General features: G+C 51.0%; 1 protein-coding gene across 1 annotated transcript; it reads left to right on the top strand.

The window, feature by feature from the left end:
• Positions 1 to 1675: 1675 nt before the first annotated feature.
• Positions 1676 to 16744, top strand: TGFB3 (transforming growth factor beta 3). Its single transcript, XM_027720097.2, has 7 exons — positions 1676 to 2276; positions 7989 to 8152; positions 9504 to 9633; positions 11167 to 11274; positions 12082 to 12253; positions 12795 to 12948; positions 15296 to 16744. Exons 1-7 carry the CDS (start codon positions 1793 to 1795, stop codon positions 15452 to 15454), a joined length of 1371 nt encoding a protein of 456 aa, XP_027575898.1. The 5' UTR covers positions 1676 to 1792; the 3' UTR covers positions 15455 to 16744.
• Positions 16745 to 17207: the final 463 nt, after the last annotated feature.

The following is a 17207-nucleotide window of genomic DNA, read 5'->3' as shown; positions in this document are numbered from 1 at the left end:
GCTCAACAGGCATCCAGCACCCCCAGCTGCCCAATGGATTTCCTGTCAACCTCTTCCACACTGTGAGTGAGCCACTGGCCTCTGAGCTGCCAGTACTCTCCCTGCCCCAGGCCCCTGAACATGTAGGCGAGGGAAAGCTACCTGCAGCTGTGCCTGGTGTTTCCAGATGCGCTGTTGCTGGACACCACTGCTTCAGGCACAGGGGTCACATGCCCCTGGAGCCCACCTATCCCAGAGCATGAAGATCCAGGACTTGCTTCCGCAGGGAGTTCTGCCCAGCTCCCACCTAGCCCATAGCCCAGCAGCAGCTGTCACTGCACCACTTTCCCAACACATCACCAGGCCACTGGCAGTGCTTCGAGCGGCTGCCATGGTTGGGAAGGCACAAAGCTGCCACCTGGCTCCAGGAGCCTTGCTGGCTCAGGGGCTGCCCCTCTGCTTGCCCCAGGAGAAGCGCTGGGTAGTGGGGCCGGGAGTCCCTGCTCGCCTGGGGCAGGGTCCAGGTGAGGGCAAAAGGGCTCTCGCTCGCTCCAGGGGTTGGGAACACCTCCCTGGTGTTCAGCACAGCGGGCGCAGGCAGGGCATGGAGGAGGAGGCGGGAGTGGCGGGTGGCCGTGGTGAGAACGTGCCCCGGGAGAGGGGCCCGAACAGGCCCGGGTTACGGATCGTGACCCCGGTGCTGTGTCTCCTGCGTGTGGTCCTGGCCCCCTCCGAGGGCAGCGAGTGCCCGCAGCAGCCCCTTCCGTTCAGCGAGGGCTGCCGTGAAAGGGACCCCCAAGGCTCTCTGGCCACCTGCCTTCTGGGCCGCGGGGCATCGCCCTGCCCCTGCCCGCCACCGTCCCTGGGCCCGCGGGGCCACGCACGGCCGCCAGCCCCGCCGCAGCGCCCCATCCGCAGCGTGGCGCCCGGGCCCCGCCGCCCGGCGCCTCCTCCCTCCCTCCCCCGGAAAGAAACCACATCAGGAAAGTATGCGGGATATTTTTAGCGGCTTTTAATGCGATTTCGCAGCTGGAAGCGGGAGGGGCCTCCCCGCGCTACCCGGACCACCGCGAAGGGCCCGCCGGCCGCTGCCCGCGCCCCCCAGCAGGGGGCGCCCGCGCGCCGTCGTCGGGGCGGTGCGGCGGCCACGTCGGAGGGCGCGCGGGGCCGCCCCGCGCTGAGGGGCCCGGGGCGCGCGGGGCCAGGCGGCCCCGGCGGCGCGAGGGGCGGCGGCGGGGCCGGGGGGGTGGCGGGGGCCGCGCGGCTGCCGGAGCCATTAGCGACAGGCCGGCGCGGGCGAAGGCCGGGCTTGGAGCTCCCTTCCCCGCCCCGTGCCCCGTCCCGGGGACGTCATGGGAGGGAGGTATAAAATTTCAGCGGCGGTGCTGGGGGAGCGGCAGTGTGCGCGGGCTGGCCGGTGCGGTGCGCGGTCGGGGCACGGCGGCCGGCGGAACCCGCGGGCGCAGCGGACGGCCCGGCGGCAGCACTCCCAGCCGGGCGAGGGGCGCCGCGGTGCCGCGCTCCCGGACGGCGAGGGCCGGGCAGCGGGCGATGTAGGGCGCGGGGCCCGGCGGGGGCATGAATGGTGCAGCGAGAGGGGCGGGCGCGGCGCTCCCCCCGCGGCGGCGGGGCGGCGCGGGCCGCTGACACGTGCGGCGGCGCGGCGCGGCGGGGCGCCCCCGGCTCCGCGGGGCGCGGGGCGGCGCATGGGGAAGGAGCGCGGCGCGGCGAGGCACGGCGCCTGCAGCTTCTCCTTGCGGAGCGCTGCCAGCTCTTCCTGGAAGTCCTGAGTCGCGCACGGCGCAGTGAGTTCATGCACCTCCTCGCCAAGCCTCAGCCTGCGGGATTTGGGGAGGCTGCCGCCAGCACACCACCCGGTCACCCGCGCTCGCTCGCCGCCGCCCGGGGGTCCCTACTGGGCGCCCCGGCCGCCGCCCCCTCGCACATGAAGATGTACGTGCAAAGAGCTCTGGTTCTGCTCTCCCTACTGAGCTTCGCCACCGTGAGCCTCTCGCTGTCCTCCTGCACCACCTTGGACCTGGATCACATCAAGAAGAAGAGGGTGGAGGCCATCCGGGGCCAGATCCTGAGTAAGCTGCGGCTCACCAGCCCCCCGGAGACTGTGGGGCCGGCCCATGTGCCCTACCAGATCCTGGCCCTCTATAACAGCACTCGGGAGCTGCTGGAGGAGATGGAGGAGGAGAAGGAGGAGAGCTGCTCTCAGGACAACACCGAGTCCGAATACTATGCCAAAGAGATTCATAAATTTGACATGATCCAGGGCCTCCCCGAGCACAGTAAGTGCGGGGCTCCCCCCGTGCCGGCTGGGGTGCCGCGCCCGCGGGGCACGCTGCCCGGGATCCCGGGCGCGGAGGAGGGGCGACCGGCCGGGCCGGAGGGGCGCCAGGCCCCCGTGGAAGGGGCCGCTTTCCCGGCAGGGCGGAGGCGGGCGGGGGGCGCGTCTCTGCCTGTCCGTGCGCTCGGGTGCGGGGGCGAGCGGGGGCCGGGGCGGGGGGGAAGCCGCGGTGCGACGGCGGCGCTCGGACCACCGGCGGGACGGCGCGGGGCTCGGGCGGCCGTGGGTGGCGGGGGCCGGGAGCAGCAGCGGCCCATACCCCGACCGGCAGCGGCGAGCGGAACCCGTGCCTAGAGCCCTGAAATCTGGACAAGGCGGGCAGGGGAAGCCGTGAGGTGGGAAGGCAGCAGGGGAGGAGGCAACGCGGGTGTTGGGGTGAACGCTGCGCACCGGGCTGGGAGGAGTCGCAGGTCTGGTGTTTGGGTGACGGGCAGGTAGAGGAACTCCTCCTTGCTGAAGCTCCAGCGCCTGCCGCAGAGAGACAGGCAACCTGTCCGGTCCGTGCAGCACCCGCGCCGGCAGTAGAGAAGGTGGAGAGGCACTCTGAAGAGACTCTGCTTGGAGGACACTGACGAGGATATTACTCGGTTAGTGTGAGGGTTCAGAGAGCGAGTAGAGAAGAACACGAGTGCTGAGCAGGTGTAAAGTAGACAGTGATGCGAAAGGGACCCCCATTAGAACATAGGCATTGGGAAAACACGGCAGATGTTGAGCAGGTGCGGAGGAGATGATGAGCAGGCCCAGATGTGGACACTAAACAGATTCAGGTGCAGAAGCTGAGCAGATGCAAAGACAGAGACTGAGCAGACGTGAACCCAAAGCAGATTGCAGATGCTGAGCACATGTAGGCAGAAGCAGTCATTTTGGTCTGTGCTTGGGATTCCTTGGGATTGGAAGTTGCAGTCATACCACTATCCAGGGTGTTCTCCTGTGACTTAGTGCAGTTCTGGGGACATGACTGGAACACCAGCAGTTCTGGGGAGGAGCTGTGACTTGGTGTAGGCAGTGTCAAAATGCAGTTACTCTGCCAGGTTTATGTTAATCTTGACATATGATGAGCTGGAATAAGAGCTACAGTGTGGTAATGCAACAAATTTTACTTGATCTCTAGCAGACTGCACTCCATGTGGTCATGATTAGCTCGTAGCTCAGGAGACACCAAGATTCAAGGAACAGAAAGTGCACAGGGTATAGCAGCTTACCTGTATTTCAACATTTTTGACCTACTGAAGTGTCATTTGTGAAATTCTAAACATATGGGGAAACCAAGTGTCTGCGAAATAGTACAGCCATGCTACACACCCATGTGTTTTGGGGAAGGAAACTGAAAGCACAACAGCAGCAGATGAAGTTAAAGGAGTGAATTTAGATAAGATTGAGGGGAAAGAGAAATGAAAAAGTGATGCAGAATAAGGAACGGTGAGCATGGACTGTGGGTGGGGGAAAATGCCTATGTAAATGAATGATTCTGTCCCATGTCCCCATAGGACACTGGAGCAGTGAGTTCAAAAGACTAAGTAGTGCTGAGATTAAATTTCTGGGAGTGGGTAATGTAGATGCCACGACTCAGAACTTTAGAATTTGGTCACACTGGGAGAGATTAGCTCCAGACATATCGTGGTGTCAAGCACTCCTTTTGAAACCTGGGGAGTTTCGTTGCTTACACCATGGCTGAATTTGGCCCTGTGTCTTCAGAAGTGGCTGGTGTTCAACTTTCCCATGACTCTGTCACTGTGCCAGGCGGTGATCTCAGAGCATGCTCTGAGCTAAAGCCAGTCTCCTCTGGGGGGGAGGAAGAGGGGAGGACCGCTCCATTGAAGGAACTGCAAGGATGATACAGACAAGTCTGAAATGCGTGCACACTCACACGAACTGTTCTAGCTCCAGATTATTAGTCAAGCAGCTCATTGGCTCAGAGAAAGTCTCAAAGTCTGAAGGCTCAAAAGTGAGGAGAGCTGAGGAGCAAAAATGGGAAGTATATCCTTCTAGGAAGGACAGATATTCAGGACCAGGTTCCCCATCCCTTCTCTGAGCTGTTTGGTGACTCATGGAATAGTCTTCCTCCTGTGCCTCTCAGGCACATTGCCTGAATTATAAGGGACTTTGTTTCAGAGAATAATTCCCTTTTGACCAGCCGTTCACTTTAGGGATCTCCTAAAACTCATAGGGATCAGACCCCTTTAACTTGATTAGATTCAAACTTAGAGAGCATCTGCAACAGTCCTGCTCATGGCTTTTCGCTTACCTTCCTGAGGAAAAACACGTGCCATTTTCCAAGGCAGCTTGAGACACAAGGCAATTAAAGTCATGGGTCACTGGGGCCAAGCATCTCTTTTCTCCAAACTGGCCACCTGCAGAGTTCCAGATGGATCAGGGTTTTTTTCTCCAAAGTTATGCAGCTTTGGCATGAAACACCTTGGTGATTCAGTGGTGTAATATAGAGCAAGGCAATACCTGCTCACAGCCAGCCTGCCTTTCCTTCTCATCAAACTTGAACTGCAGAGCCATCAGCCTTCCTGGGGCTGGCTGGAAACAGCAGGCATTTCTGCTGGATTGGCAGCATGTGGTGAACCTGCACCTTGTTTACAGCAGTGATAGGAAGATGGAAGCTCACAAAAGAACCTGATCCCTGTATCACATTATCCACACTGAGAGGCTACTGGTCTCATCATTTGTGCAGTGAACAACTCTGGGCTACACAGTAATAGCAGGGTCTAGTTGTGAGGATGCATCCTGTCCTATGAGACATAGCCTGGCATGGCTGCACAGGGTGTCACAGATTCACTGTGTCCAGGCTTGGTTGCTGCCACTGAGTGTTGTGGACTGGAAGAGCTTGCAGAAATACTGTCACCAGGCTTTGTTCTGTGCTGGTAGGTGAACATGTCTGGATTCCAGTGTGATTAACACACCTCAGATGGGACTGGACCAAGTTTCCCGAAAAATCCCCTTGCTGCCTTTGCCTGTGACCTTGTGCAAAAAGAACTGCCTCAAAATTGTCAGTTTCCTGGGAATGAGACCTATATCCTGAACACCCTGCTATGAGAAGCAGGCTCCAGCCTCACAGTGGTTCAGAGTGAAACACAGGTCACAGCTCCATCTCCGCATCACTGAGGGCTTGTTCCCAGGGTACAAAGAGAACATGAAGCTTCATAGGGAAGGTAAGAGAGCTATTACTGTTTTCACTGGGAAGGTCTCCCAAGACCAGCACTCTAAAAGGGGAGTAAGTAGGTAGAAAGTAATGTGGGGGCAGTAAGCGAAATACAGTAGATACAGTAATGTCTTGCTACCATGGCTGCCTAATTTAGCAAAAAATCTTAAGGAGATGATACACTCTAAATTATTTGTCTCTCATCTGCACTGTGCTGTAGGACCAGATCTGCAGTCTCTAAACAGATTGTCACATAAAGCACTACTGTTGGAAACATCCTGAGCTTGACTGACCACTGGTCTGATGTAGAAAGGCATTTCTGATGATTTTTGAGGCACTCCTTGTCAGGGTTGACAGCAGGTCTGTTGGAAGGAAGACAGAGCTAATCAAGTCACCGTAACTCTGTAAACGCTGAATCATCATGGTGTGATGCAGGGCAGCCAATTGTGATGTATGTTTATGAAAAAACACCAATGGTAGTTTTAACATGTATGTTATGCCAAGGGCTATAAGAGTCAGTATTCTGTTACAATAAAAGGTCTTTCTTCTCCTGTCTTGTTGCTTGGAACTAGACTGTCTATGTATTTTCTTTTATTGACCACCACAACGATGACAACTCCTTATGGACAGGCAGGTCTGAAATGGAAGAGCATGTTGTTAACAGCACTGTTAATAGGGCTAGGAGTGCAAGACAGCTTCAGGAAGTATTAAAACACAGTATCTGCCTAGGTCTAGGACAGAGAATAGTTATCAGTGTTAGACTTCAGCTAGGAAGTCTATGGCGTCTATGTCTTTGGCGTTTAATGAGAGCTTGGGTTTTCTGCTGGGCTTTTCTGTGGCATCAAACCTAGAACTGGTCACAGGTGGAATCCCCACAGCAGGTGTCTGTGTGTGGCTTGGTGTATTCTGCACTGCAGGGATGTTGGGCTGAGCATACCAGCTCATGGCTGCAGTGGGGTTTGGTCTCCTGGCATTAGTGAACAGCCATCTCTTCAATAACAGCCAGAGACTTTCCCATATGGGAGAGCTGTTCTATTCAGTAGCACTAATGGCAAAACCTCCTCCAGGTAAAGCCTAATGTGAGCATGTGGTCATTAGCTTATTGAGTAAAATTTCATCACCCTAAGAACACATCCTTGAAAACTGGCAGGCTCCTTCCTGCTTGCTGAATCCGAGTGTAGCTCAACAGGAAAACCTTCACCTTCATGAATGTGACTCTGGAAGTGCATCCGTGTTGCTCAAATCAGAATTTGGCACGGGAAATGAATCTCTACGCTCTGTTGCTGTTTCACACTAGCCCATCTTCAGAAGCTGTTTCTCAGGGGGGATGATGGTGGTGTGAAAAGAGAGGCCTGCAGAACTCTAGGAATGTAATTTGAAGGCTACTCCAGCTAGGGCTTCTTGTCTATTTGTCAGAGGCTGGAACCATGTCTGGGAACTGGTGATAAGTTTTTCTTTCTGTTTCTTTTTGTTTGTTTAGAAACAAATATCAGCTGATACGAGCCCTGTGTTGCACTGGACAACAGTCAGAGGTCATATGAGAGGCTCTGTAGGGCTGCAAACAAACCTGCATGTGGGCGTAGAGCAGGAGCTGTTGTGTCTTGTCTGCAGGAAGCCTTCATGATGCTAGAGCCTTGAAGGCTAATCAGGTCAATAGGAAAGGAACAACAGCAACAACAAAGACTTCCTCGAGACCAAAATGGTCCCACTGAAGAGCCTTATTTTCTCTTGAGGACTCTGGACTGCACAGCTTTTACCTACTCTCTTTTGAAGCATATGTAAAATGGATTTTTGTGTTTAGCAGGCACACATGAAGGCAGAGGATTGCTGTGTTATTTAATGCCCATGTCTGATGTCCACAGGCCTAGCACTATTCATTAATTCATTCTCCAGGTCATGAGTGAGAGCTGATCTTAAAACCCAGTTCTTTCAGTACACATTGCATAGTTGCTGCCCCAAAGAGTCTTCCACGTCTCATGCTTTGTAGACATTGGCTGGCTTCCATTCTAGGAGACAGTGTCAAGGTTTGTAAAACTAAGATTCAACAGCAATTGGATCACCTCCTGTGTGGCTTCATGTCTCCATCATGAGCAGAATCACACCATCCTCATTGTTGGGAATAGGCCGCACTAACTGCAAGTGAAGTTGCCCCATTGTCTGGGCTGGGGTTGTCGTTCTGGATGCAGCTGACTCATTAGCATTAGCAATATTTGATGAGTAGTTAGGAGACAATAATAAATATACTGTAGTCGATCTCTACTGATTCTCTGTCTTGTAGCATTAAAATAACAGTGGCAGTAGTGGGTATATTTGCAAAATGTTGCAATGTAGAGGAAATGTGAGTGAATTCATCCTGTGTTATCTTCATCTAGATAGCCATGCTTCACAGGTGGCAAGATGTTTCAGTGACAGGTCTCTACTGGAAAGCTCTTTTTCAAACAATATTTATTTGAGATCCTATCCCTCAGAGCTGTAGTTTTCAGTCTCTCTATTTCTTTCTCCTAGATGAGTTGGGCATTTGTCCAAAAGGTGTCACCTCCAACGTGTTCCGCTTTAATGTGTCTTCGGCAGAGAAGAACAGCACCAACTTATTCCGAGCTGAGTTTCGTGTGCTGCGTGTGCCCAACCCAAGCTCTAAACGCAGTGAGCAACGCATCGAGCTTTTCCAGGTGGGTATTGTTATTACCTTCCCCAGTGCCTGAGCCCAGAATAGTTTGTCTCCTTAATGGTTGCCTCAGTTGATATGTGCAGAGCCACAGAAGAGAGGGAGAAGAAATTGAATGCTGTAACCCAGGCTTCTTCCAGCATATGTAGTGATAGTCACCTTTCTACCCTTTTACAATGTGATGCTGTCCTTTTCCCACTCGCATTGGCTGTCTGCGTTGGGCATCCTGGCATGGTGCCCACCGCAGCTCTTTGCTGCACTGAGAAGGGGTTTGGAAGGGAAGCTCCTCACAAGTGGAGCAGCCCTGACCCTTCTGCCACATCTGCATACATAGGTCCCTTGGCAGTTTTGTTCCTTTGGCTGTCACAGTACAATTGGTACTAATCCAATGGGTGGAGCTCTCTGTCTTGTCTCTGACTTACTAGAAAAGTAGTGCTTGCTTTCAATGTTCCCTTCAGCAGCAGCTCCTCAGGGACACAGTTCAGGTCACTGTTAATCCAGGTACTTATCTGGAGCTTGCTTTGAATTTATGGACTCCTATGGCAGAATAAGGTCTGGTTCAGGCTTGGAAGTGGTCTTAGGCCAGAGCGGACCACCCAACTAATGGTATAGTTTAGCATCCGGGCAGCACATTCCCTCTGGCTTGTGTCTGTCCACTTTGCTGTAAGAGTGCCTCTAAAATTGCCCTGTGGGTGCTCTTGAGGACTTCCTGGAAGCTTCAAAGGTCAGAGCAATTCTCTACCAGATGACACAACTGACAAGGAGGCGATCTCAGAGCTTCTCTGTAAGTTCAGTGCTCTGTGGAGTCAACCTGGTGTCCCGCAGAACAGGCTGCAGTTGTCTGGAAATGGGAAGAGATGTCAGAACAGAGGGAGAGGTCTCTAAACGATCAGCCCTGGTGTGTTTTGATAGAAGTTGAAGAGAGTAGAAAACTTGAAAACACCACAGTGAGGACTCAGTAAATAGGCTTGCTGGGCAAGGGATCTGTGGCCAGATGCTCTATTGTCCATTGCTGGTTCTCTGAAATCCAGATCCACATCCCACAGGTGTATACTGAAAGAAACCCACCCCTTAGATCAATGGCTGTATGCTTCTGCCTCTGGATGTGTGCCCCAAAACAATGCTGAATTGAGATAGGCTGCTTAGGACACAGAAATCAGGGTTGTGTAGTTCTCTGGACTTCAGGTTGATTTGAAGCATGTCCTTCTTACCTGTGCCAGGGTATTCCTGGTGTCTCACTTGCCAGGACCAACCTTCTGAATTAGTTTTTAGCACATGGAAGAAAAAGGCCTGAAGACTATCCCTTATTTATGCACGGCACTGGCTGATTTTTTCTACCACTCCTCCTGACACAGATCCTTCGTCCGGATGAGCACATAGCGAAGCAGCGGTACCTCAGTGGCAGGAATGTGCAGACACGGGGCTCCCCTGAGTGGCTGTCCTTTGATGTCACCGAGACTGTGCGTGAGTGGCTTCTGCACAGAGGTAGGGGTCTTAGCTGGACCGGGTGCCAAGGCATCCATAGAAATGTGGATCCGTGTTGACAGGAGTATCTCTCTGCTCCCCTTGTTGCAGGAGCTTGGTTCACATAGAGGACAGCTTCTTTCAGTCTGAGAACAAGCCTTCCTCCAGAGAGCTTCCTCAATGTGTGACGTTTGCTAGATTGCTAGCTCTGCCCTGGAGGCCCCACTGTGTAGCTCTGTCGGTTGAGTCAGAACTGGAGGAGGAAACTGTTTTCACTGAGAGATGCTGAAACTTCTTTTGGTTCAATTCTAAGCCCAGAGGGGACCCCTCTGCTGGTCTAGACTATAATCTGTAATACTTAGAAAATGAGGAATGCTCTGCTTTAATTTTCATGTGGATTAGAGCAAATATAGTAGGGGAAAAAGCAGCAAGGATCCTGGCTTATTTAGCTGTTTACAGCTTGTCAGGTATAAAGGTGAAGCTGACATACATAGAAATGTGGAGGCTTTAACACTGCAGAGAACATACCTCTGCCACCACTGGGCAGCCCAACAGATATGGGGCAGCTCCTAGCAAGAACACTGACCCCATTCACAGCTGGAGCATAAGGCATCATGACTCACAGCTGGACTGGCCTCACAGATAGAAGCTAGGTGCCACTGAAGACTGGAATGCAGGTTCTGGCAAGCAGCCGCTCCCTGGAAGGGTAAGCTGTGGGCTTGCAGGCTTCTACTATTTCAAGCAATCAAGTTGTGTCCTGATGGCTGGAGTTCAGGGCTGGAACTGCAGTGAGCTCTGGGTAGGCACACTAGCTGACAAGACATTAGAGAATATATATAGCGCTGAGGAAAAAAGGTGCTAGGCACCTTGTCATGCCCCAGGGAGCCAGATGTTTTAATTCATGGCACAACATAAAAAAGGAGCTTTCATAAGAGTCTTGTGTTCCTTTAGTCAGGCCCACACAGCATGACTGGTCCAGGAAGTTATTATGAAAATAGACTTGCCTCTGGAAAGTCTGTGTGACTTAGACTGCTAGCAGTTCAACAAAACAGGAGGTTGCAGCTGCTGAGAAGAATGCTTCCAATGAAATTACTTGTCCATATCCAACTCGCTTATTTTCAGATCTCTCCTTCAGACACTAGCCAGAAGCCAGATAATAGAGGTACCAAGGATGGCAAAACTGATTTAACAGACAACCACAAGCCAGCTATTCAAAATATTTTTTTTCCAGTGGAGCTCCCTGAAGCTCACAAAGTCAAAATTTATGCTGAATAGCCTAAAAAAAAAAATGTAACCAGGAGCACTCTTCTTATCTGCCCAGAAAGTTCCCTTTAACAAGAGCAAGGCTTTTGGCACAGGTGAAATTGGAGGATTTTGCTTTCTATTCTCCTTTCCAAAGCAGCTTCCATTCCTCAACTCTGATAGCATCCCTGACTTTGAAACTAGCCCACTGTCTAGGAATTAGCACAGTACATGTCCTCCGTGAGACTTCCTTGTGCCAGGAGCTGTTGCAGCTGAGAAAGACTGTTTCTCACAGAGTCGTCTTCTTTGCAGAGTCCAACCTTGGCCTGGAAATTAGCATACATTGTCCTTGCCATACTTTTCAGCCCAACGGGGACATCTTGGAGAGTTTGCATGAGGTCCTGGAGATCAAATTCAAAGGTGATAAAGAGCTGGGTCAGGGGAGGCTGTTGGGGAAGGGAAAGCCTGGAGCATCTAAAGAAAAAAATTAGGTCTTGCTTTGCATATTTGAGCATTTTACACTGTGCAACATTTGTCTTAAAGCATACACATATGGGTTTGCATGTTCATTATATGGGCATATCCGCTATATACATAGGTTACAAAAGGAAGAAAGTAAGAGCAGGCTGGGTGGGCTTGCATGAGTGTCTGCAGAAAGGAATAATTTTGCATTACAGTGTCTCTCTGGGAAGTTCAGCTTGATTCCTTCTCAGGTTTCCACAGAGGCTCTGCTTTCCAGTTAGGGTGACTGAAACACACGGAAGTTAGGCATCCCGTGTGAGGTGGCTCAGAGAGTCAGTGGCTTGGCTGGCCTCAGAACTAGGAACCTCCTGGCTTGCAGCCCTGGGCAGCAGCCACTGGCCCCCACAGGCTCCATTTCTGAGGCTGTTCTGCCGAGTGCCAATTATCTGACATCTTCTTTAAACCATTCATCTTTCTGCCTGTCCTGGGACAAAAGCCAGGAGTGAGTGGGATGGATTAATGGCCCCACCAGCAGTTTGCAAATGGTAAAACAGGTGGCCCGTAAGCCTCTATTTCAGGCCTGCAGCAGTCAAATTCACCAGAAATAAAGGGGTCCCTGTGAGGGAAGAAGTCCCAGAGTAAGTGGACGTGGTGCCTGAATCCCTTTCACCTGGTTCAAGAGAGTGTTAAATGCATTGAAAAGTCTTGTTGCATCCTCCACTTCCATGTTGATTTTTTTTTTGTGGATCCTCTTCTTCTCTGAAGGCATTGACAGTGAGGATGACTATGGCCGTGGGGACTTGGGGCGCCTGAAGAAGCAGAAAGACTTGCATAATCCCCACCTCATCTTGATGATGTTACCCTCACATCGACTGGAGAGCCCAGTGTTGGGAGGCCAGAGAAAGAAACGGGCCCTGGATACCAACTACTGTTTCCGGTAAGTGAGAATCATGCCTGGATCCTATGCCTGAGGTGGGTAAGCCTGGTGAGACTCCATGCCTCTGGGAAAGGCAGAGCTCTTCCAAGGGGGTTGTGGGTCACCATGGTGCCAGAAGGGCCGCATGAGGAGCACAGCTCGGCCAGCTATTCCTTGTGGTGTCCTAGAAGGGGATGCTGGCCATTTCAGCAGAGTTGCAATGTGCTTCTGGCTGAGCCCCTGGCTCGAAGAGACTTGCTAGCACCTTCCTGGAGCCCAGTGTGGGCAGGGATCTGCAGCAGCCCCCTGTTGGTTGCTAGAGCAGCTGGGTGCTGCCTCCCTGGGGTGGTGGGCAAGCTGCCTGCCAGCAGGCACAAGCTGTGCCAGGCTGCTGAGCTGCCCCACTACCGCTTGCCTGTGCCGCTCCTCCGCACTTGGCACACACAAACACCACGTCCCACTGGGCACTGCTGATACTAGTCCTTCTGCTTGGGAAGTTGCATCTTGCAGTCGCATGTAAGGCCCCCCTTTGCATTCACTGTGTTCCGATACTGTGTTTCAGGAACCTGGAGGAGAACTGCTGCGTGCGTCCTCTGTACATTGACTTCCGACAGGACCTTGGCTGGAAATGGGTCCATGAGCCTAAGGGCTACTTTGCTAACTTTTGTTCGGGCCCTTGTCCGTACCTCCGCAGCGCAGACACCACTCGCAGCACGGTACATCCATTATATTATCCTGTCAAGGCTTGTGGCTGTGGTTCCCCCTTCCTCCTTAAGTCTGATCAATATCTAGTCTCTTCAAAGCAGCAAAAGCAGTTCAGATCAATATTTGTAAAAACCATTTCAAGGAAACTGCAGAAAAAAGCCGAGGTGGTTCAGGAGGAAGAATGTGCTTCCTTTGGAGTCCATACTGAGTCTGAGCTTTCAGGCAAATGTTGAGAAGGATGCTCTTGTCTCTTGGATAAGATGTGAAACAGCAGGACTGATGGTTTTAGGGTACTTATTTGGCAATGGCCATAGTATTAACTGAATTGTTCACATCAAACATCAATTCTGCCTAAATTTCTCCTGCTGTTTGCACTGGATAGAGGATTTCTCTATGCTAGGTTGTAATGGAAAACTGTTGTGCAATGGCACATGCCTGCCATTTGCTACCATAGGGGCAGCTGCAGCCCAAAAGTGAAGGGAAATCCATGTCCCTGTCTAGAAGTGAATACAGCCATTCAGTAAGATCTCCTTTCTGCACAGGTATCCTTTCCAGTAGGATTTATACCTGACCTACAGCAGGGAGGAACCTATTAGGCAGTGAGATTTGTGAGTAAAAACTGGCAGAAAGCAATGTCTTTAGGTAATTTACACATAACCTGTCTTTAACATGAGTAGACTGGTCAGTCTTTGGGAAGAATACAATCTGAGCCTGGCTAGAGTGGAAGAAAATAAAAGCAACAGAAGAGCACAGGCATTGGAAAAGTATCAAGAAGAGAAGACAGACTAAGGATCAGTCAGTCCACTGCCGAAGCAGGAAAAGCCAGAGGAAAATCCTGTGCTGCTGTCCACAGAAGAGAAAAAGCAGCAATCCAGATAATGCAACAGCTCACTAGTAACTTAGCTTCAGATTTCACTAAAAGAATTACTAGAAAAAGCACTTTCAGCTGAAGAATAGATGACTAGGTAAAGGTGATATTACAGAAAAGATGCTAACATTTTCTTGACAGCTTGAGAGTCTGCACAGCAGTAAGGTTCACTGAAGCTCAAGGACTAATATCAGTGGGAGCAGCTGATTTGTGGGAATGAAGGAGTGAACAGATGCTGGGCATTAAGCACAAGACAAAGCAAGGGAATGAACAGCTTTGAAAGGGTAATGGGCATGTAGCCTTACCATCTGGTTGTCCTGAGAAGCTCTCTAGTAGATAACTGGCCAGAATCAGTGTGAAAGTAGATTTTAGAATGGTTCCTAATGTTCTGTTCTTGAGCAAGAGAGGAAACAATCAAGCATTAAGGTCAGTGAAGTGATCATAGAAACCTTTAGAACAATATAGCTGCTGACAGCTTGCCAGCACCAGCTAGGAAGAACATGGTGAAAAGATGACTTCTCACCAGTCTGTTTAACCTGCTGTTGAGTAGAGTAGCCCCAGAGCATGTGGTACAGCCAGGGGTACTTTGCTCGGTATCCCAGAGAATTTTTGCCACAACAACTGTGATTACATAGATCTGGATGATAGAACAGGATGTATCCTTAGCAATTCCCATCCCCAAAGACTGTAAAGTAGTTAAAATACAATGTGCCAGACCCTGTCGTTTATACCAGATAAGCACTAAAGAGACCACAGTAGAGCAGGTGAGATCATGTTTTGGTGCCACAACTCAAGAAGCTGTGTACTGCAGAGAATGGTCACCTCTGGCAAGAAACATGGCAACTGTTTTGTATTGGTTACATGGCTGCAGTGTACAGTCATCTGTGGGCTGGGGCCAGCTGGGAGGAAGAATCCAGTGGGGTCCCACAGGACACACTCCTGGCTCCTGCATTATAGTGTAATGACTTGGAGGATGGAGTGGAGGGGGAAGGCATCAGACAGTTCAAAGCTGGGAGGGAATCGTGGATACTTGAGAAGACTGGGATCCATCCAATGCTATCTGGAGATGTTGGTTGAAATAAGCAGCACTGATACTCTTTCTTCTGGTTTCTTCATAGAATCAAAAACAACGTGGCCCCAGGCTGGTTACACCCAGCCTTGTTAAAAGCAAAAATTGTGACATTCTGCTCTACCAAATTAGAGATGAAAGGAGACAACTACTTGTACTCCTCCTTCAACCCTTAGGCATCAGTCACAGGCTATTACAGTTAAAAAACAAAGTCATAAAAGTCAGGCCAGGGCAGGTGAGACCCTTTAGAAGCAGGCCATGATCAGGAAGTGACAGGGCAGTATTCCTCAATTCAGGGAAATACCCTCTGATGAGCTTACTCTAAACATCTGGAGGCCTGTTGACTTTGCAGCCCCATCCTGTCCTCAACCAACTTAAACATATTCCTGACTTTGTCACCACATTTACTTTGTTTCTGCAGGTTCTGGGTTTATACAACACGCTGAACCCTGAGGCATCTGCTTCGCCCTGCTGTGTGCCCCAGGACCTGGAGCCGCTCACTATCTTGTACTATGTTGGGAGGAACCCCAAAGTGGAGCAGCTCTCCAACATGGTGGTGAAATCCTGCAAATGCAGCTGAAAGGCCCCCTGGCCCACCCAAAGCCAAGAGAAAAACTGTCAGCACCCACTCTCCTGCTCCCAGGCTAACACAAAGAGAACTGGGGGTCAGAGACTACGCATGCTGAGGGCCAAGTGCCAAACCCTGTGGCTTAAAGTCTGGCAGCCTTTGGGGATCTCTTCTGGAACACTTCTTGGTTGTCTTGGCAGTGCAACGTTCCTTCTAGGAGTTACTTTGGTGACACAAAGGCCACTCTCCAAAATGGCTGGACAGTTGGTGTGGAAGTGGAGGATAAGGTGGAGCAACTGCTGTGTATTTGAATGCTGGGTGGTTGAGCTGGGAAAATGAGAATGAGAAAGCAGGTGCAAGGGGGAATGGAAATGGGGAGATGTTTTCTATTCTAGCTTTAGCTATCTTAAGACCTTAGCCCTCCCCACTGGCTTGAAGTACTAAAGGCTTTCCCTGTAGGAGGAAACCTTGAAAGTTTCTTTAGAGAAGGAAAATGCACCAAGATGGGAAGTTCCTGAGAGAAGAAATGCTCAGAGATACACTTAAGACTTTTGTTCCTCAGAGCTGTGATCCAAGAGTCCTGCAACTGAAACCATGTCTGCCAAACCTCTAAGTTCAGCTGACAGATCCTGCCTATTGGTTTCCACATGCAAACTGCAAGGCTCCCAGCCAGCGTACTGAGGGTGGGCAAATACAAGGAAAGAGGGTGCTGAGTCCATTTTCAGAGGGTCTGGTGTCTCCATCCAGCTCTTTCACCTTCCTGGATTTTCTAAGAGATGGTTTCGGGTGAGGGCAGGAGCAGTATCTGGGGGTACCTGAATATTGGGCCCATTCATTCGTGATCTGACACACCCTGAGGACCTCTTGTCTGTTGTGGTTTGTGAGGTGCTTTGGGGTGGTCTGCACATGTTCTGCATGATGACCTGAACATGACCCAGGTCTCACCTGCCAAGACTTAAAAAATAGTAATCTCAAAAACTTTGCAAAAAAATAAATATTTTGGGGGGAGATGCTAATTTTTTCACAAGCAAGTTGTTTGTTGGAGAGTTAGATGATTTGCTGTTTTTAAAGTGCTACCACTGTGGCATACTCAGTCTAAAATTTTTACGCTTTCCAAAATGTCTCTTCAAAAGAACAGATAGAATTTAGGTTGGCAAGAGAATCCCAAAATGGAAATTCCATGTTACCCGCAAACTACGCCTCTTGTATATGTGCCCTGTCTCACCCTAGTCCTTCAGACATGTATATTACCTGTGGCATCTGCTTTTGATAGATTCATATAAAGCTCCCTTCAAATGTAAACCACTTCCAACAATACTGTTTAAATACCCAGGGCGGTGCAGCTGACAAATGCCCTATGTCCATTTGAATATATATGATCTGCCAGTATAGACCTGTACGTACAGGTAAGTAACACACTGTTCCTCCTCATTTACCGTGAACATTCCAGATGCTCATAAAAAAGATTACACATGTTGCCCAGGCAGGAAATCAGTGTACTCTTTTAAATGGGCTTTTTCAGCCATTTCCCAGGGGTAAAAATCTCTGGTGGTTGCATGCCACATGGGACTCAGAGGCTGTATCTGATTCCCCAAACTACAACTACTCAGTCATGTTCCAGAGACCACGGAGGCTCCTCCCTGTCCCCTCCCAATTCCTGGTCCCAGCAACTGAGTGTAAAACGACACCTAGCTGGTTAATTGCTTGTGGCCAGGGCTCTCCAGAGTCAGCTCAGAATTCAGCTCTTCCATCAAGCCCTTCACAA

Source organism: Pipra filicauda, unplaced genomic scaffold (assembly GCF_003945595.2).
Source record: "Pipra filicauda isolate LSUMZ 115617 unplaced genomic scaffold, ASM394559v2 scaffold75_size2874737_pilon, whole genome shotgun sequence".
Taxonomy (NCBI): domain Eukaryota; kingdom Metazoa; phylum Chordata; class Aves; order Passeriformes; family Pipridae; genus Pipra; species Pipra filicauda.
Note: the sequence above shows the minus strand (reverse complement) of the source record. Positions and strands in the feature narration are given on the sequence as shown.

Bases quoted from the DNA above. Each gene is read 5' to 3' on its own strand.
- TGFB3 (XM_027720097.2), top strand. From the start codon at position 1,793: ATGCACCTCCTCGCCAAGCCTCAGCCTGCGGGATTTGGGGAGGCTGCC. The intron at 8,153-9,503 runs GTGGGTATTGTT...CTCCTGACACAG, and splicing joins AACGCATCGAGCTTTTCCAG to ATCCTTCGTCCGGATGAGCA. The intron at 12,254-12,794 runs GTAAGTGAGAAT...ACTGTGTTTCAG, and splicing joins GATACCAACTACTGTTTCCG to GAACCTGGAGGAGAACTGCT.